This window comes from Chroicocephalus ridibundus, chromosome 7, assembly GCF_963924245.1.
Source record: "Chroicocephalus ridibundus chromosome 7, bChrRid1.1, whole genome shotgun sequence".
Lineage (NCBI taxonomy): Eukaryota > Metazoa > Chordata > Aves > Charadriiformes > Laridae > Chroicocephalus > Chroicocephalus ridibundus.
The window spans coordinates 10,749,695-10,769,736 of NC_086290.1; the positions used below are offsets into that span (position 1 = coordinate 10,749,695).

At 52.0% G+C, this 20,042-nt stretch overlaps 1 protein-coding gene across 4 annotated transcripts in view; it reads left to right on the forward strand.

Moving 5' to 3' along the window:
• STEAP3 (STEAP3 metalloreductase) overlaps nt 1-20,042 on the forward strand; it is a 30,014-nt gene that overhangs the window by 4,708 nt on the left and 5,264 nt on the right. For 3 of the 4 annotated variants that reach the window (XM_063341839.1, XM_063341840.1, XM_063341838.1), the window contains exons 2-4: nt 12,031-12,514; nt 12,978-13,505; nt 15,074-15,238. In XM_063341839.1, coding sequence (XP_063197909.1) covers nt 12,032-12,514; nt 12,978-13,505; nt 15,074-15,238 — 1,176 coding nt within the window. In that variant the 5' untranslated portion in view covers nt 12,031. The remainder of the gene's footprint in view (nt 1-12,030; nt 12,515-12,977; nt 13,506-15,073; nt 15,239-20,042) is intronic. The other variant, XM_063341841.1, reaches the window with a different exon arrangement.

Consider the following 20,042-nt stretch of genomic DNA (forward strand, 5'->3'; position numbering starts at 1 on the left):
CATGCGGTTTCTGTACCGACCTAGGGGCTTATAGAGCATCCATGAGGGGGGCTTGGGCATTTGATCCATGTCAGAGTAACGAAGGGTGAAAGCTGTGAAGGAATCGGAGAGGTGACTTTGTAGTAGGAGCATCCCACAGGTGATGTGACCCGCGGTGGGACTGTGGCTGCCCTGTGGCCCTGGCTGGGGCGTAACCTCTGCCCAGGGCCAAACAACGGGGATCCTGGGGGCGCTGGTGGTGTTGGTAATGCCCGCACCCTGCTGAGCCCGGCAGAGCACGGGCCGGTGCTGAGGACCCCAGATCGTTTCCCTCGGTACGGTCTAAATAAAACCAACGCACGCAAAAAAATGCCTCCTGTGGTGAGAAACCAAAACTGAGACAGCAGGAGAGGAAGGCCACTGCCTACAGCATCAATACTCCTGTGGGCTGGGGAGATGGAGGACTAACAAGATTTAAATACTATATCGAGCTTAAGTTTTCTCCTCTTTTTAAAATCGCATTTGCTATGAAACAAATGCACAGTAATACAAGATCCCATCACTGCACATATTTGATTTCCTCCGTAATTGTAAAGAAGAAAATGCTGATGACTCAACAAGTCTTTGTTTACAAAATCCACACCAAACCCCAGGAAAACATGCTTTTTGAAAGCACAATAATTATTATTTTTTGTTTGCTTGCTTTGCTTTTTGGTTTGTTTTGCTTTTTATTGTTAAGAACTGTGCTTTGACTGTGACCTTGTAACATCACACCCATAAATAGAAGCAGGTTTAGATTCAGGGGAAACACATTTTTTCCAATGGTGGAAGAAGTAGGCCAGCCACGCCGGCTGTCTCCGGAGGTGGGGAAGGCACTGGCAGCTCTGGTAAGAGATGTCATATACCAAGAATCAAAAACCACCAATTTGTTATCTATAAGTTTACCATCACTGATTAGAAACCCACAACGGAGGCAAATGGTAATTACTTCCAAATTTTAAGTTACTGCCTCTTCATAGGGTACTTTTCCCTGCAGCCCCACAGCGGATTAAGCAGCTTCCCATCTTCATCCAAGTTTAAGTGAGATGTGGCTTAGCTGAAAGGATAAAACGCTTTGAAAGCGTGTTGGTGATATGAGGGCTTGCATCCCACTTCCAAAAGCCCTTGGGTACTTTGGGGCCTAAATCACTTGAGCATTTTGAAAATTTTGCCTGGGTTTTAAGGAACTGAGACAGAAATTCCTCCCATCCTTTTTCCAGGCTCTCAGATTTTCAGTGAGTCTCTCTAAAGCCTTGATGGTGGTAACGCTTGCGTATGCATTTCCACTTAGTTTGCGTGAATACACCAATCTAGTCTTTGAAAAAAACATCCTAAGAGCTCCCCGTGGACCGTAGGCTTCCAGGGTCTGTAGATAACGTGTCCACTACTAAAGTATGCTGATACCAACTCCTGGTCATGTGCAAGCACTAATAGATACCAACATGCATCGCTTCAAGTACTTAGAATAAATTGACTTCTCACCGCGAGGGTGTCCGTACCAAAGGTGGGTGCGGGAGGCCATGCTCCAGTAGAGCTGGCTTTAAAAAACACATTAAAGACCATCAAAGAGGGATCCCAGGTGGACAGAACCGACCAGGCAGGCAGCATCAGCTCCCCCTGCAGCAGCCAGCGCAGCTGGGCAGAGGATGGCTCTCCTGAGCGGTGGTCATTTGACATGGTGTTTGTACTCGTCCAGCACACATGGGTGTCGCTGGGGTCCTTGGGGGAAGGCACGCTGTGCACCCCACATGTGTGTGCATGCACACACATGCACCAGACTTCCTTCATCCAACCAGGGGTACCAAACTCAGTGGTACCTGAGAAGGTACCAGTGGTACCTTCCACTGCTGCTTTAAACCGAGGTGTTCTCCTTGCCACGCACATCTCCTGCCCATGACTGCCGCTCAGCAGAGCAGGCATGGCCGTGGCACGCCTTGAACATGCCCCACAGGAATATAGTGTGCTCAGGCAAAACAAGTGCTGTGTTCACAAGGCAGTGTGATCACCATGGTCACCATCCTTCCGTGGGCCTTTCCTGGTGAAGCCACCTGCTGCCTTCTCCTGCTTTTCCTCCAGCTCCTCCCAGGTCAGTAACACTCCCGCTTCTCCCTCCTTTCATAGACTCACAGAATGGTTTGGGTTGGAAGGGACCTCAAAGATCATCTAGTTCCACCCACCCCTGCCCTGGGCAGGGACACCTCCCACTAGACCAGGTTGCGCAAAGCCCCATCCAGCCCGGCCTTGAACACTTCCCGGAATGGGGCAACTTCTCCAGGCAACTTCTCTTTTTCTTCTCTCCTGTTGTTCTCATCAGCTGCTTGAAGGAGTGAAGAAAAATAGAGAGAAATGTAAAATAGATGGCCAGAATGGTGCACACACAGCGAGATGTCAGCAGCTTGGTGTCCCTCAACAGAAGGGACGAGGTGAATTCTCCTCCCCGGGCTGACCAGCAAGAGCCCTGTGCTTCCTGGGCAGAGAGACCTGGATCTGCTCTTGGGGATGTCAGACCAAAGGCATATTTCTGCAAAGAGCCAGGGGCAGGAGGGGGAAGGCAAAGTGCTGTGAGGTCCCGGCATCTCAGGGCAGTGAGTTGACTTTCGGTGGAGAGCATCTCTCTCCCACCCATCTGGATCCCCAAACAGGGCCACCTGGTCAACCGGTGGCATTTGTCCCACCTCTCCCAGTAGCTTCCCAGGAGCTGCTGTGAAAGGCAGATGAGGCAGAGCTTGTCCCTACACCATCTTCCTTGCCTTTCCTGGGCAGAACGCCCCGTTTTCACCACTGTCCATATGCAGGGCTGGCTCAGAGCTACCTCCATGCACTGCGTGCCGTGCCCGTGCTCCAAGGAAGGAAACCAAGAGATCAGCAGGAGCCAGGCTGACCCCATGCCATGGGTTGTGTCTTCCCTCCACTCCACACTGCCTCCCAGGCCATATTCTCCCCCCGTATGGTCCTGGGCATCCTCTGAGTCACCGGGAGAGGCAAAATCAGAAAGGCAAGTGAGTGCTGATCTTGGAGACCCTTCTAACAGGCGCTGCAGCGCAGGAATAGCCAACCCAAATATTTTCATGCGCACGCAGCGCAATTCCTCTGCGTCTTTCCTGGAAAGAATTAAAGAGGTTTTAAAAAACCAGAGCCTGCCAGCTCCCTGCGGTGACTGCTGAAGTCAGGTCTCACCATCTCCGAAGCCCTTGAGCTCCCAGCAGAACGGCACACGCTGCCCGGAGAAGAGCAGAAGAGATTTCCCCCAGCTCGGTTCAGGCAGGAGCACCTCCTCCCACCGTGTCTGGCTGCAGGGTGTTATTAGATCTACCTGAGAAGCTTCCACCATCTGGGCTTTTGGCTGCTTCCCTGCACGCCGGGGAGGGGAAGGCTCGGAAATGGGTGAATCACTGTGAGATAGTCGTTAACTTGGTGAGAGCAGCAAGCAAATTAAGACCCCAAAAGAAGACAAGAGAAGCCGCGTAGGACTTCAGTACAGCACCTGAAATTGTTGTCAACCATCCCTTTGTGTCACTTAAGAACTGTGAGACGATGAGCAGGGAAAATAACCTTCTTATTCAGAGTCACATCAGCCAGATAAAGTCCTGTGTGCTGTGTCAGCATCAGCACTGCTGCGGCAAAACCCCGACTTGCTTCAGGCCTGTGCTCTCCACGGTCTTACAGCGAAACCTCCAGGCTTCCCAGACGTTCAGATTCCCATTTTATGATGTTTTATTCCAGGGCAGATCCTTCTCAGGCCTCACATTACTCTTACCGACACAGCATAGAATCATAGAATCTTCATGGTTGGAAAGGACCTTTGAGATCATTGAGTCCAACCATACACACACCAAAAAAAAAAAAAAAATCCAACCCCTACAATCTCTGCCACTAGAGCACACCCTGAAGTGCCAAATCTAGACATTTCTTAAATACCTCTAGGGATGGTGACTCAACCACCTCCCTGGGCAGGCTGTTCCAGTGCCTGACCACTCTTGCAGTAAAGTAATTCTTCCCAATATCTAATCTAAACCTCCCCTGCCACAACTTCAGACCATTTCCTCTGGTCCTGTCATTATTCACTTGGGAGAAGAGGCCAACACCCACCTCTCTACAACCTCCTTTCAGGTAGTTGTAGAGGGCAATGAGGTCTCCCCTCAGCCTCCTCTTCTCCAAGATAAACATGCCCAGCTCCCTCAGCCTCTCCTCACATGACCTGGTCTCCAGACCCCTCACCAGCCAGATAGCAGGCACAGGCAGCAAGATCTTTTAGCAGAAGAGCCCTTGCCTTCGGAGACAAATTTGGGAGAGAAGAATTTGGGGCAACCTGTGGCAGACCCTGTTGGTAACTGTGCTTGAAAGTACATAGTTTTGATGAAGAGAGGAAGCCAAGATTGTTTTCCGGGTCCATATCGTAGGCGGGTGATTTTTCGGCTCAGCATTAATGTTGCCCGTTTGACCATGGGAAGGGAAATTGCCCCTGCAAAGTGACCACAGGCTGATGTCTGTTTGTAGGGAAACTGTAGCCAAAATGTCTGAGGTTGTGTGGGAAAAAAGAGACTGTTTTGCCCCGGCGGGAAATTCTGGTAGCCCTTTCTCCCCCGCTTTCCCTGGTTTTGAAAGATGTTTTTGAAATTTGGTCACGGTGAAGAACATCCCGTGGTCAGGGACATGCCTTTGGCTTCACCCCTGGCTTCCAAAAAACAACATCCTCAGTATTTATCAATGTTTAAACCGGAGGGTGTATGGAGCAGGGCGGGTCAGTGCCTGTCAGCCCCTGTTTTCATTAGCAGTGATGGAGTCGGGGGGCACGTACTGAATTTGTAGGTGACACTGAGCCGGGAGGGACTGGAGATGTTTCGGAGGAGGAGAGGCTGAGAATTAAAGATTGTGACAAATTGGAGAGCTGCTTTAAAAGAACAGGGCACATGTTATGTCCTGTGTGGTGGGACCGAGTGACCGTGTGGGCAGCGGGTGAGTGACCGGCCAGGCGGCGGCTGTGGAGAGCCAGAGGACAGGGTGATGGGCACCATGGCCCATGAGTCAACAGCATCACGCAGTTGTGCAAAAGCAAACAGGGTGCTGGGATGGAGAAAGAGAAGTGGGACGCCACGTTGGGGAAGTGGCGTCTCCACTCCCGCCGGTGCATTTTAGGGGCTCAATTGGAAAATGCAGTTCTGGGCATCCTCCAAGAAAAATGAGAGCGAGGAAGAGAGGCTGAGTTGTCGGACACTGGGCAAATAACAGCTCTGAGGAAAGAGCTGGGTTTCACTCGTGCAGGAAAAACTGAAGGGAGACATGAAACCCGTTCTCCAAATGCAGAATGTGTCTGCTGAGAAGGAGGGGGCAAATCGTTTGCCGTGTCATTGGGTTAATGGGATCGAGAGATAGAGGGGAGAAAGCTGGGCTCTGCAGGAGCTTATGGAAGTGGTTTTAACAGATAAACACCTGATAAATGAGATAATCAGATAAACACCTGCCCTGGAGCAGGGGGAGGGATGAGGATCTGTGAATGCAAAGTGCAGGGTGGTGGGGAGCAGTGGCAGGGGGACATGCAGCAGCCCCGGGAGTCCGTGGCAGGTCTGGGGTCCCAGCAGCCCCACGGGTCCCACAGCAGGTCTGGGGTCACAGCAGCCCCACGGGACCCATGGCAGGTCTGGGGTCATAGCAACCCCAGGAGCCCACAGCAGGTCTGGGGTCACAGCAGCCCCACGGGACCCATGGCAGGTCTGGGGTCATAGCAACCCCAGGAGCCCACAGCAGGTCTGGGGTCACAGCAGCCCCACGGGACCCACGGCAGGTCTGGGGTCACAGCAACCCCAGGAGCCCACAGCAGGCCTGGGGTCACAGCAACCCCACGGGACCCACAGCAGGTCTGGGGTCACCGCAACCTCACAGGTTCCACGGCAGGTCTGTCCCCACCACATCGCAGGGGACAGCCTCAGCACCCCGCAATGCCTGCTCAGGGCAGGACCATCTCCCCCACGGCAGGTCCCTGTCCCACCTCCCCACCCCGGGGGTAAGGGCGTGGGGTGAACAGCCCCCCCCACCCCCGCCATTCCCCATCAGGGCTCCCTGCCCCATCTGCCCCGTTCCTGGCATTTCCTCATTCTCGTGGCCTGGCTGGCGTCCCAGGTAGGTTTGCAACATGGCTTTTCTGGCTGAAGTAATACCAACGGGTGATTTATTCCCTTTGCCAGTTCCTGGTTTGCGCCACTGGGGAGTTAACTCTGCTTTGGAAGGAGAAAGAGGGAAAGAGGCAGCGAGCCTGGTTCCCCCCCTCCTTCCCTCGCTCCCCTGCAGAGCAGAGGGGTTATTTCCAGTCAGCCTGGTCAGGACTGAAAGGTCTCCTGAAAAGTGCATCGGAGCTGGGGTCAAAGCAGCTTTGGATAAGCCCTTTTCTTACTTAAATCTGTTCCAGTCCCAACAGGTACATGGTACTCGCTGTGCTCCTCAAAGGGACACTCCGGGTGCGGGAAAGAGCCTTAAATGTTTTATTTTCCCTGGAAACAAAATGGCTGTAGCCAAAAAGCGAGTATTTCTGCTCGCAGCAAGACCTGAATGGAGACTTCAGGCGCTGAATGCTCCTCTCCAGGTGGGGCTTCTCGAGGGTTAACGCAGCAGGAGATGCCAGCGGCACTGAGCAGAGGGCTCTGCAAACAGAAGCTGTAGGGCTTCAGCTTTGTGGTTCAAAGGTCCCTCCTGCAGATTGAAAGCCCCTGGGGGCAGAGATTGCCCCTGTCCCTCCAGTGTGTGTGTTTGTGGGACCATGCTCCATGGCGCCGGGTGCTGGCCGCAGCCGGCAGAGCCCAAAGGGACCATCCTGGTGCCGAAAGCGGGACATTCCTCTGCAATGACTTGACCAAAGGCTCTGCTCCATCAGTTGATTCCTCCTATGGCTTGCTGGTCTTTCAACCCACATGCTCATTAGGGGATGTAGATAATAATCATGTGCTTTATCTCAAATCATCTCCAGCACAGATGCTGAAGCACATGACCTGCGCCGGGTTGAATCCACAGCTACTCAAGACTCAGTTGTGGTCAGTCTAAACAAAACCTGACCTTGGGGGTAGACACAAAAGCGGTTGTTTTAGCCAAGGTACTGCTGAGGCTGAGCTCAGAGGTGAGTTTTTGTGCAAACAGGAACCAGTTTTGGACAGGACCACTGCTTGGAGCTCCTTAGGAGATTGCTGTCCTGTCCTTCGGCACAGTTTGACTCAATGATACGTTTAAGACATTGCTTTTTTTATTAGAGTTACTGTAAAATTAAGTTATCTTTTATCTGATAAATCTGAAGACGAAGGCAGTGAAATGGGTCTTGACTTTTTTGGCCAGAACTGAAGTGGAGCTCATGCCCTGACGCCACAGGTCCATCCTTCTCTAGAGTTTGCAACTCAAAGACGGACAGACTGCGAGTTACGGGAACCAGCTAGGCTATCCTCCTCTACCAGAGGAAGGGAAAGGGGCCCGAAAAGATGGTCTTGTTGTTAAAGACATGGTCAGGGATATCAGGGTCTTCCCAGGCAAACTTGCCAGAGTCCCGTTATCGCTAGTATCTTGGTCCCCCACGTCTGTTCAAAGCGGATAACGCCTGAGCCGGCTCCCTGTTAGCGGTGGGGGATGATCTGCTCGGCAGATTGACTCTGCTGTGGGCCCAGAGACACCTGAAGGGGCTCCCGCAGCCCGGCTCCATCCAGAACGGCTGTCCTGCTGCAAAACCTGAGCGAGGCCGCTCGGCGTGGGCAGAGAGGCAGAAAAACCTTGTTTGCCTGGCACTGAGCCTAAGCTAACAGGCTCTGCCAAGCCTCAGGTGCAAAATGCATGGTATTATCCGTGGTTTTCTTCTGCGAGAGCCCCTCCCTCCCTCTGCCTGGGCAACAGAGATTTGACTGCTTCGTTTCACCCAGCTTTTGTCTGTCTGCTCCCACTCTTTGGGGCAGGAGTGGCCTTCTGGCCAGTTTTGGTGGGGTGCCTGGCAGAGCGGAGCTCCCCGTCTCTCTTGCTGGTTGCCCATCACCGCTGTTGTCCTGCAAATGACAACAGCAATTGCCCTGCAGTCGGTGACCTGCACGCTGGAACAAGCCTGCGAGAGCTGGACATAGCATCCCCACGCAGTGATATAAGGCTGTCATTAATAGTCTAGCCGAAGGGCAGCTTTACATTGTGTGAGATGCTTTAATTAGGGAACTGCATCCCAGTTAGGATTGGAGCTAGTTTACTTCCACTGGGCTGTGCTTTACATCATCTTGTAGCTCCCTCAGAGAGAAACCGATCTCCTTGAACTGCGCAAGCCGTAACTCAGCAGAGGGAGAGTTTCCTTGATAGGGAAGATCAATAACTGAGGTTTATCTAAGGCTGCAGCATGCCAAAGACGTGTCCGAGCGCCGCGGTATCCGCTCGTGCCCTCCTCTGCCTCCGGGTGACTCCGCAGCATCCTGGCCACGGCCCTGTGCGCTGACTTGGGGGGGGGCTGACCTTGCCATGAGGAATTACTTTGGGAGGGAGAGTTTTAAGCAGGTAACACATCGTTCACAGGTGCAGAAGCAGCAGCGTGAACATGGTAAGTCAGGAGCTGGGTGGGGGTGTGTGTGTGTGTGCTCCACAGAGAGACAGGAGTGGAAAAAACTGTTGCCTAGTGAGACACTCCATTTCCAGGCATCTGTTAGGCAGAGACTGTGGCATTTGTCTTGGTGAAATGCATTTATGGTGAAAGAAGGATTTTCTCCTCCTTCCTTGGGAGGATTTCGATGTGCGGCAGTGATGGCAACGTGACCCACGGTGGCAGAGAGCAGCCGGCGGCAGGGACCGAGCTCCGTCCCACCAAGGGGACGTGCAGCAGGGACAGGTCCCGCTCCAAAGCCCCGACAGTCAAGGTACAACTGAAATAATCACACCAAAATCCACAGAAAACGTTTCGAGGCTTCTTACTTTTTAGCTATCCTGCTGACTTCAAAGGCCATTTAATCCTGTCAGCCTTTTTAACCAAAATAACGGGAGACAGCAAAGCTGTTTATCTCCAAACATTGCCAACATCTCTCGGCGTGTTCAGTGGCAGTTACAGGACGGAGAAAACACACAACAAGAAAATTTGCTCGCAGCAAAGTTTGCGTTCCCGTGGGAGCACGGAGAAAGCTTTTGAGGTGCTTTAGATTGATTATAAAATGAGTCTGCGGGTAACAACCGCTTTGTTAGCCTGGGTGTTGATTTCTCTCCCCTTGGCTGAGAGCCAGAGATGCATCTCTCTTATTTCGGGATAACATTTTGTGCGTACAGGTGGTGCAAAAGGGGAGGGATGGTGTAGGAAAGAAAGCTCGTTAGGCCGAACAATAGCGTTGGCCCTAGAACGAATAGTTCTGGCCACGAATATATTTAGGTGGAGCGAGAAGGTTTCTAAAAAGTAAAGCAGTGAGCTTTTGATAAAGTGTCTTGAGATAGGAAAGGGCCAGAAAAAAAAAAAAACAAACCAACATAGAGCTACTTTAATTTATCTTGGGAGTTTTGCAGTACAGCTGGTTGTGGATGAAGAGGACTGGTCCCCAGCGGTCCAGTTGGCCCGGGCTCTGCCTGTGAGGTTGCTCTTCACCTCGAGAAATCCCAGGCGTTCCCTTCTCCCTCCTCACCCATGTGTTTCTTTCCCAAGCTGACAGCCCTTGCCATCATCTCTCTCACTCTTTCCCTATGGCCTTCTTCTAGTTTTATTCCCTCTTTTCCTGCAGTGGAGCGAGCAGGAGCGCGCTGTGCAGCTCAGTGTATGGATTTATAGACTGGTATAGGAGTGTTTTCTGTGTTGTGTTTTATGCTTTCCCACTAATTCCAGGATGAAACATCCCAGTGACTGCGCTACACGTGGAATATACCTAAGGCAGGGGTGTGTGCCCAGGCAGCAGCTGGGGTGAACCCAGCATCACCAAATCAGCCTTGCGGCACACAAACCCTTCTGCAGGTCTGGAACACAGGCAGAAACCTTCAGAGTGAAGTCTGAGTAATTCTGTGCTTAACAGGACTCTCTTACTCACCTAGAGCATGAAAGAAAGTCTAGGTGATATGTGGAGACCAGAAGAAAGGTGTTACTAAAGGGGAGAAGCCATCCCGCCTTGCTTTGGCGCTCGTTCTCTCCTGAGAGCACTTCTCCCATCGACACACATCTTTGGGCCCTGGGACAGGGGGGTGCGCGGTGAGAGGCAAGGGGAGCAGACGGGCCTCTGCCGTAGAAGCAGCATTGTCACTGCAGCCATGGTTTTTTGTACCCAGAACAGTGAGTTGTAGTTCAAGGTCCACCTGGCGGAGGTGTTTTGTGGGCTTTCCAGGAGGAGCAGGACTGAGAGGTCGTGGTTGCTGGGCGAGAGACTCACTCAGTAACTCAGGCTCTGTTTGATGTGTGCCTGCCAGGGATTTTCAGAGTATTTTCAGAATTCTGTGACCTTCAGATCCTTTCTTCTGAGTGGTTTCAACAAATTTACAGCTCATTAATGTATACGTATAGCTGGGGGGGTTTTGCCCATAAGCAGCACTTGGCATGTGTCAGTAGTGAATTTTGGTGCTCCGGCACTTTGAGTGAGGAGATCCTTCTGCAGGTTCTTCACAATGAAGACTGACTGTCCTGCATCATGCACAAGCTCCATCTTATCAATATTCATTCCCTTTCCCAGATCACTTAGGAGCACGTTGAACAACACAGATCCTCAGGGAAATCCCTTGGTAACCTATTCCCATTGTGAAAATTACTTATTTCTTCTTTCCCTTTGTTTCCCATTGGTAACTATTCATGCAGAAGTGCCCTTCCCCTTGGCACCACTACTGCGCCAATCCCAGAAAAGCCTTGGGTGAAGGACATTTCCAAAAGCCTACGAAAAAGACAGCCTGCACAAGGGACCAGGTCACCCCATTGCAGTGGTCACCTTCAGTTTGAAAGACTAACTGTTAGGCAAGACTGTACCCCGCCAAAACCAAGTTGTCTCAATCCCCAATATATCATGAGTTTGTTAATTATGCTCTTTATTATGATCTCTACCGGTGTGCCCAATACAAAAGCCAGATGTCCTGGTGTGTAAGTTCCCTGGGACACCTCCTGAGCCCTTTAAAAATCTGCCCTTAAGGAATCGGTCATTCCTGAAGGGCAAATTTGCCATTCCTTAAGCCAGGAGGCAGATATGAGCCACCCGCGAGCAGCCTGGCAGTTCCCTGCCTGAGTTCCTTCTGTCCTCCAGGGCCGGCTGGTGTGCTGCCCGTGAATTTATTGATCGGCTTAAAACCTCTCCGTGGCCTCAATATCTAATCTGTTACAGAGAGCAGAGTGTTACAGGGCAAAATTCATTAACGTTTGTAAAGCTCATCAAGATCTTTCATGAGCAAATCCCATCATGTTTTAATATATTTTTTTAAATGTCAGGAGTAAGTTCTCATTACTCATTGAAGAGCTGAAGCAAACGGCGCTTGCCAGACCCAAATATTGGAACAGGCAAAGGCTGCAACTCTCTTCCTTTACCACTTTTAGGACACTTTCATTTCAACTTAAACTCCCTGCCTTCATTCTGCTCCCGCAAATCGGAAGCAGAATTTCCCAAATAGCTGAGGCTTTCCCAAATGTAGGCTGAGGGATCCCCATGGACCCCCAGCGCTGGGCTTTTCAGAAGATGCCTGGTGCCTCCACAGGGGTCTGAGAGTTGCTGGTGCTGGTCACTGTTAGCATTGCCCTGGCTTCGCAGCGTGAGACATCAGCATGAAGAACAGCAAAGGGTGGATGAGTGCATCCAGCAGGTGTTGGCTCACACAAACTGGGGAAACCTTCCTAAAACCCTTTGCCTTCCAGCCCAGCATGGTGTTTTGTCCCCCTCCAATGGTGCTTGTGCATTACTGCGCGCTTGCTGGTGGGTTTGGCAAGTGGGTTTTGGGCTACTGGGACCAAAACCACATGCACTTCTGTTCAAGCGGGCTAAGTAAGTGGCATTTTTCCCCATGACCACAGGTGTGGTCTGGGTCTTCACAAGAGCTTCACAATGAACTAGCATTTCCCTTTCTTTTTCCTGCCAGGATGTCCGGAGGAGACATGGCCAAACCCCTCCTGGGCCATCAGAGCATGGAAGGTGACCCCAGCATCACGCCTGCGGCCGGCCGCACCATCGGGGTGCTGGGGAGTGGGGACTTCGCGCGGTCGTTGGCCATCCGGCTGGTGTGCTCCGGCTTCAAGGTGGTGGTCGGCAGCCGCAACCCGAAGCGCAAAGCCGGCCTCTTCCCTTCTGCAGCAGAAGTCACCTTCCAGGCTGAGGCGGTGAAGAAGACAGATGTCATTTTCGTGGCGGTTTTCAGGGAACATTACTCCACCCTCTGTGACCTGGCTGACGTGCTGGCAGGCAAGATCCTGGTGGACGTTAGTAACAACACCGAGATCAACCACCACAAGGAATCCAATGCCGAGTACTTGGCTTCCCTGTTCCCAGCCTGCACCGTGGTCAAGGGGTTTAACGTGGTTTCTGCATGGACGCTGCAGTCAGGTGCCAGGGATGGAAATAAGCAGGTACTGTCTTCTGACAAGGGCCAAATCCCAACTATTTCAGCAGCTGAGTTCTGGCAGCATCAGCAAATGGCCTTATGCTCCAGGAGACGGGGTCTGAGTGCTGGCCATGGCATCCAGAGACCACCCCAGAGCCTCTGCGTTTCTTAGCTCAGAAACGAAGCGCCCTCACTTACTTCACGCTTTGTAGTCTTTGGAGCCTCTGCCTAAGTTAAAAGTACCATTTAATTGTCTGTTTATCTGAACACAGCCAGTAAAACAAACTGGTGGTGCACACATGAAAAGGATCCTGTCCAGGAGAGAGGTCTTTGGCAGGAACAGTAAATCCCCAACAGAAAGCCTGCCAGGAAGCGTCATGCTCAGTGGTGTAACGTAGGTTCCCTTTAGCACAGCATCCCTCCCGACGTGCTCGTTCCCAGCAGCCTGATCTCTCTTTGCCCTACGTGTATCTTTCTGTTCGTTGCAGGTTCTGATTTGCTCAAATAACCAAGAAGCCAAGCGCACTGTAGCAGAGATCGCTCAAGTCATGGGATTCACCCCTGTGGACATGGGCTGCATGTCGTCGGCCTGTGAGATCGAGAACATTCCCCTACGCCTCTTGCCAGCCTGGAAAATCCCCATCTTTTTGGCTCTGGGGCTCTTTCTGTGCTTCTTCACTTACAACCTGGTCCGGCAGGTCATCCACCCTTACATCAGGGAGCAGAAGAACAAGTTCTACAAGATCCCCGTCGAGGTGGTCAACACAACGCTGCCTTGCGTGGCCTACGTCATGCTGTCCCTCGTCTACCTCCCCGGGGTGCTGGCAGCCTGCTCGCAGCTCTACTACGGCACCAAATACAGGCGCTTTCCAGACTGGCTCGACCAGTGGCTCCAGCACCGAAAGCAGATTGGTCTCCTCAGCTTCTTCTGCGCGGCTTTGCATGCCGTCTACAGCCTCTGCCTGCCCATGCGCCGCTCCCACCGCTACCAGCTCATCGAGACGGCCGTCAAGCAGGTAACGTGGGTACTCGTCAGGTCAGCAGCTGTAGTCATCTTCTGCACGCATCCAGACGTTGGGTAGCAGGCTTAATATCTTGGCATTCGCTTTCCAAAGCATGCATGGGACAGTGGGAATACGCTGTTATCTGTACGAGCACTTCTTCCAGGAAGCACAGCAGGTACCAGGCACGCACCCATCCACACTGAGGACCAGCCACCTTAGCAGGGGGTTGCCCAGGCATTTACAGACAGGGCTAGGATCAAAATTCCTTGTGCCATTGCTCCCCAAAAGCACAGACGAGCCTCTGAAACCAGCCTTGCCCAGCACCTGGCATGTCCGAGACTAGGGCAGAGGCAGGAAAAAGTGCCAGGAGGGGAGAAATCCAGTGTGGAGGGAGCAGAGTTCCCCTCAACTTTTCTCCCTAGATTTTGGGAGATCCCTGCTTGCTCGCACTGGCGTTCACAGTAGGTGCCTGCTGGAGTGACCGAGTCATAACCGGGGGGTTGCGTTTTGTGGAAGGTGTGTCCTCCTCACAGTGCGCCTCCAGGAGTTTAGCAAAATGGTGGTGAAGAACTGGTCATAGTCTGAGAGAATGAGGAAACGGAAAAGGACTTTATTGCCTTATTGGGACTCTCGGCAGTGTTTATCCAGTGTGAGATTGCTACCTTCAGGCAATTCAGCCAGCTCCGTAGCTTGGCAGTGCCATGGGAAAATGTGATTCTGCCCGTCTCCTGCCCCTGGCTTCTCCCTCCCGCTCCCTCCTGCGATGGCACAAGCTTCATGGGGAACCTGATCTGGGAATTGCCCCGTAACCACTCTGCTTTCTGCGCCGGGATATTTGCCCGAGTGTTTCCAAACTCTTATCCCACCAGAGAGGAGGGAAGGGGCCGTGGGGGCCGTGGGGAGCGGGACGGCTGGGTTTCAACAACAGGGCCTGTTCGAAGCATCCACCAAACAACATCCCCAGCCTCTCAGCTCCAGCCTTGAGCAGATCCTTCTCGATTGCCACAGTCGCACATTAATCTCGAGCAAGCATCCTGTGTTCATTTCCCCCCTACCTCCTGTTTTCTAGCAACATCTTTGTTTAGTAAATTAAACCCATTTAATGGGCTAAAGAGGACAGTTCTAAATGTTGCTCTTTGCCACGCAGCATAAAACCCATCTTCCCTTCCATTAGTATGAACAATTTCCCCCCTTAAATGCACTTAAAACGAAGGTTATTAGGAGACTACTGCATATTCAAGCATCTGTATTTGTTTTCATGGCTTTAAACTGACTTCTCGTTCTAATTATCTTTCCAAATGCGACTTTGGGGCTTGCTGCTGTGGTTACGGGCTGTGGGAGCTGAGAGCATTCAGCAGTTCTTCCCAGCAGGCTTCAAATCGGGTCTAGCCTTGGCCAAATGGTGGTGGGATAAGAGCGCATTTCCACACCTCCCAAAATAGGCAAATAGTGCTGGAGGTGTGACTAGGACCCAGAGTTCATCCAGGACACCTGCTTTCAAAACCAAAGCAAATGCAGATAAAATTCAGTTCCTCTATTCCTAAACACTCCGTTTTAACAAACCTTCATTGTCATGCCAGGCTGTGGAGAAGAAGATGAATATCTGGGTAGAGGAGGAAGTCTGGAGGATGGAGATTTATATCTCTGTTGGAATAATTGCCCTGGGCTTGCTGTCGTTACTTGCCATCACTTCACTTCCATCCATCGCAAACTCTCTCAACTGGAGGGAATTCAGTTTCATTCAGGTAAAGTTGACATTTGCCGATGCCAGAGAGTGATTTTGCAGTCAGGGTCAGGCTCTCACGCAGACCACGGAGGGCAGAGGTTGACCTGCTGTCCCAGCAGATCCCAGCTCCGACACGGCCACTGCAAGCTGTGCACTGGTGTCGGGGGCAAACCCTGCCACTCCACCCCTCCCCATCCTCCCTGGAGCCACAGACCTCCCACCCAGGAGGTGACAGCAGGTGGCAATGGCAGGGCAGCGGGATGTGGTGTGTCCTGGGGGTCTGCCGAGGGTGCTGCTGTCTCGAGGGGAAGGAAAATGTAATATCTCATAGAATCACAGAATGGTTTGGGTTGGAAGGGACCTTAAAGATCACCCAGTTCCAACCCCCTGCCCTGGGCAGGGACACCTCCCACTAGACCAGGCTGCTCCAAGCCCCATCCAGCCTGGCCTTGAACACCTCCAGGGATGGGGCAGTGTCACGGGCATCCGCGTGAGGATTAGTGGCACGCTTTGCAGGAGGGAGCCTTTAACATCTCGGCTGCAGTTCTTTCTCACCCTGCATTTAGCAGCATTATTTAAGAGATCCTGAGAAAAAACCAGCCTGGGCTTTGCCTGCGTGACACCCCCCTGCAGAGTCCTCCTCTCCCCCTCGCTCTGCGCCTGGCAGCGGCGCTGCCCTTCACAGCTCAAAACCTCCCGAAGTCACACAAGGTAGAAAGACAGAACGCCCTGGGGTCATTTGGAGAGGGCAGGGTTGTGACCTTCCATGGGCAATATTCCCCTGGGTGCCGGCTGCACGTAGGTCATGCAGGAGGTGTGGGAGCTGCTGATGGGAGCTGCACCGGGCTGGGGAGGGCAGGCAGATAACCCGCCCCAGAGAGAGCTGGCCGGGGGACGTAGATCTGCCCTTGCATTTCGGGGAGGGTGAACTTCTGAAGTTGTTAGGAAAGCACCTGGAACAACAGTGCAGGGGAAGGTCAGGTTTGGGAGAGCTTGCACGCGCCCAAATATTGAATAGATGGGTTCGAAAAGCCCTAGACTGGTCTATAAAAATGCTACAGCTCAAGAAGCACAGGGAGCTGGTGGGATTTCAAGGAAAAGTCCGTGTCTGATTCTAAAAAGTGAATTAGAAGTATCATTTTTCTTTCTCCAAAGTCATTCAGCAGTTTGGGAGCCTTCTTCCCACTTGTGGCAATGTCCAATCTCTCAAGGGCCAAATTCCCTTAGTGACCCGAGTCCCCCACGTGGGACATTCACAAACCCCAAACTCAGGGGCTGCAGCACTTTCAGGCTTTGGGCTAACAAACAGGGACAGCCAGGAATGAACCTTCAAGTATTCCCTGCACATCAGCACTCAGTTTGAGGGTAAATTCCCCAAATTCCATTCACCATGTCACTGTCGTACACCGTAGCCCTGAAGCCCCTTGTGTTACCCGTGTTGCCCGCATGGCTGCTGCATAGCGTGCGCCAGGCTTCAGGTCTTGCCGCAGTGATGCCCCGACACGCGTGACCCCCCGTGGGACCCCGTCCTCCCGCATTCCCCCGCGGAGCCTCCCCTGCACATCACTTCTAACCCCTCAAAAGGGGAGGGCAGGGTTGGGGGGTGCAGAGGTGAATATCTATCACCCGGTCTTTGCTGTTTGAAGCTCTTCCACGGCATATAAATAATTCAATATTCATTAGAGCAGGAGCTGGAAGCCTGCTCCCCCCCACAAGTGCCCCGATCACCAAGCGAGCAAGTCAGTTCGTCTTTTTTTCCCCACTCTTGCTGTGGGCTAGCGAGTAATTATTTACACGGAGCAGAAGAGCCTCACCAGGAGAGCTTGACCCCAAGAGATCCTCCCTCGGGGAGAAGGGAGACCTGGCTTTAAATCTCTCTTTCGGATCAGACAGCAGCAGCAGCATATTAATTCTCGCCACCGTGTCTCAGGGGAGGGCTGCAGCCGCTGGGACATGGGACAAATCGATCTTGGCTTAGGCATCGCATAGCAGGAATCGCAAATGATGGGAAATATTCCTTCGCAGCCTGGAAAGGGGCTTTGAAACCCCCTGCACTTCCCTTTGGCTCCCCAGGCAGCCCAGCAGCTCTCCTGGAGGGTGCTGGCGGTGTGTCATGTAATATATACGTGGTCACGGCAGGTAGTGCTGCCACCTACCAGTTTATGGAACACGACTGTCGCATCTGCCCTGTGGGACCCCTTCCCATGTCTTTCTAAGGGTATGTCAGGGCTGGGACCAGACAAATAACGTGATGGTTGACTCCAAAATAGCTCTTGGCTGCCCCACATGAGAACTGGCTGGCTTAGTTCGTGGAAAGATGCACCTATTTCTGTCCGCCTGGGATAAGGCATGACACCGTGACACGAGCTCCCAGTGGATCACGTGCAGGAGAGGCACAGCTGGTATTGTGCCCTACTGTGGAAATATCATGTAAAAAGAGCAGGTTACAGAGCTTTTGGCATGTTAACTTCTGTTTATTTTTTTTTTTTTAACAAGGACTCTTAAAAAATTATTTACTCTTCGATAAGTTGGTGATGCCTTTTTTGAGGAAATTAAAAGCGGACACAGCTACTGCTCCCAGGCTCCAGAGGTTAACATTCAGGTAGCGCAATGTGATGCCCCCTGAATTAATGCACAGTGGCTCAATGCAACTACAAGGGGTGAAGCGTGAGGCTGCTTTCTCAAATATTTGGGCTCTCTAGCACTTCCCCCTTTTACAGTGCATCAGAGACACCGTGGCTTCCCATGCCTGGGAAAAGTGAAAGAGAGGGAAAATGGGGAGTGCAGCTGCCCCAGCCAGCCGTCTCCCAGAAATCCATTGCTGCCATCCCAGTTGAACTGGGTGGTGTGTTTGAGAGGTGCTCTACCAAAAGCCACATTTAAGACGGGGCTGGGGCTTCTTACAAATCCAGGAGCCACTTTAGTCCCCTCCTTACCCGGAGCTTCCCAAGTCTGACATTTTCCAACAGCAGCATGTGCACTCTATTAGTGTCATGGGATACCGCCACCCTCTTAAAATACACATCTGTTGCCCCATGGGCCAAAAATCCCATTTGGATTCTTGCTAAGGATCATTTTCTAGGGTTTTAGAAAAAAAAAAAAAACACAAACAGTTAATTTTTATAGTACTTCCTGCACATACACAAATTTCAATTAAAGGCAGTTAAACTGGATACACCATTCCCCTGTATGTCCAGTTCTGATGAACAGAAAATGTACAGGAGCTAGACACTGGATAACAGGAATGATTCGTATGTAATTCAACTTACAGGAGACATTTTTAGTGTTCCCCAGTGATTTACAAATCAGCTCTAACTGGCTGAGAAGTAAAAATGTGTATGATTGCCGTTACCTTCCCACCCTGGGAAGTCCTCCTGGAATTTGAAGGTTGAATTGACCTGGTTTCTTTCTTAGCTCGTGTATCGCAAGATATAAAGAATCTGTCATCAGACCTTTTCTCACCTTCCTGTCGACAAAGTGTGAGCCAGAGCCGCTTCCACGGAGCTAATGACTTCACGGGACTGACGGCAGCAGAAGTCAGAAACATATTTGGGTCAGGAAGGGGCTGTTGGCTTTGGACGCTGCCCAGACATTTCTAAATGAGCCACATGTGACTGCGTCCCCGTCACTGGTGCATTACAGGGAGCCTCGCAGGCACCAAGGCGATGGGGGAGATACAGGAGTTAATACAGAATGGAAAATAGATGCAAAGCCTGCGTTAGGAAGATACCGTCGTCGTGCAGCCATCTTTAACACCTTACATGGGTGGTGGCCCCATATTCCCCATGCTGCGACAGTGGGGAAAAAACCAAACCTGCCACTGCTTGAAACAAAACAACTCCAAAAAGCTTCATAGCCAGAAACAGCATTGAGAGGATGAATGAGAACAGAGCTTCAAAACTCAGCGCGGTATCAGGGCTAAGCACGTTGGCAGGTCAGCCCCCGCGGGGTGCTCAGCAGGCTCTGCATCGGTCTATACCGAGTATATAATCGAGCTGTACGTACTGAGCTAAGCTGCCATCAGCAAAACCTTTGTCTTTCGTGCACTTACAGATCAACCTCTACCCATCTGACAGCTTGTCTGGTGGGCGCAGCCTGCTGTCCTTCAGCCAGCCGGTGGCACTGGGACCCCAGCGCCCGGGCTGTCACCAGGCAGCCCCGCATTTGTGTTAGGAGCGGGTCAGCCCATTGCTGCCGTCTGAGGAGCTGCCAGCACTGCTTTCAGCCGCCGGCAGCTTATCCACGCATTTTTTGCCAATTAGCTTTTTTGTTTCATGTGACCCACCATCCACACGCAAAGGTGGGTCACTGAGTACCTGTGATGGTTTGTCACCTTTTGTCCTGCTAATTTCCATTCCTGCTCTTCCCCGGTAGCAGCAGCGGTTGAAAGAGAAACTGTAGAGGTACAAACTAATTATCTCCAGCTCTGACATCTCTGCTGTGCATAGAGCCCCACTCGGGCTGACTCCTAACGCACCCTCCGCCCAGGGCAGAAAGCGCCTGCTACCCTTGGACTTCACTCTGTCCCCTTTCCCCTTGCCCTGCTTTACATCTCTGCCCTGCCAGACTGGTACTTCCAACCTTTTCCCACCCAGAGATTCTCTTGCCTGTTGGAGAGAAGCTCAGAGTTGATAAAGAACGGATGAGCTACGGGTCGGGTCCTGCTGTTAGGTTCAACTACGATCACGGCACATTGCAGCAAACTCCTCCTTAATTTTGAACCCAATCTCGACCCTGTGGGTTTGCTGCTTGTTACCACTTTGGCTAAAGAATTGGACATGGTAAGAAGGATGTCTTCCGATGGAGGAGAGGATGGGTGTGGG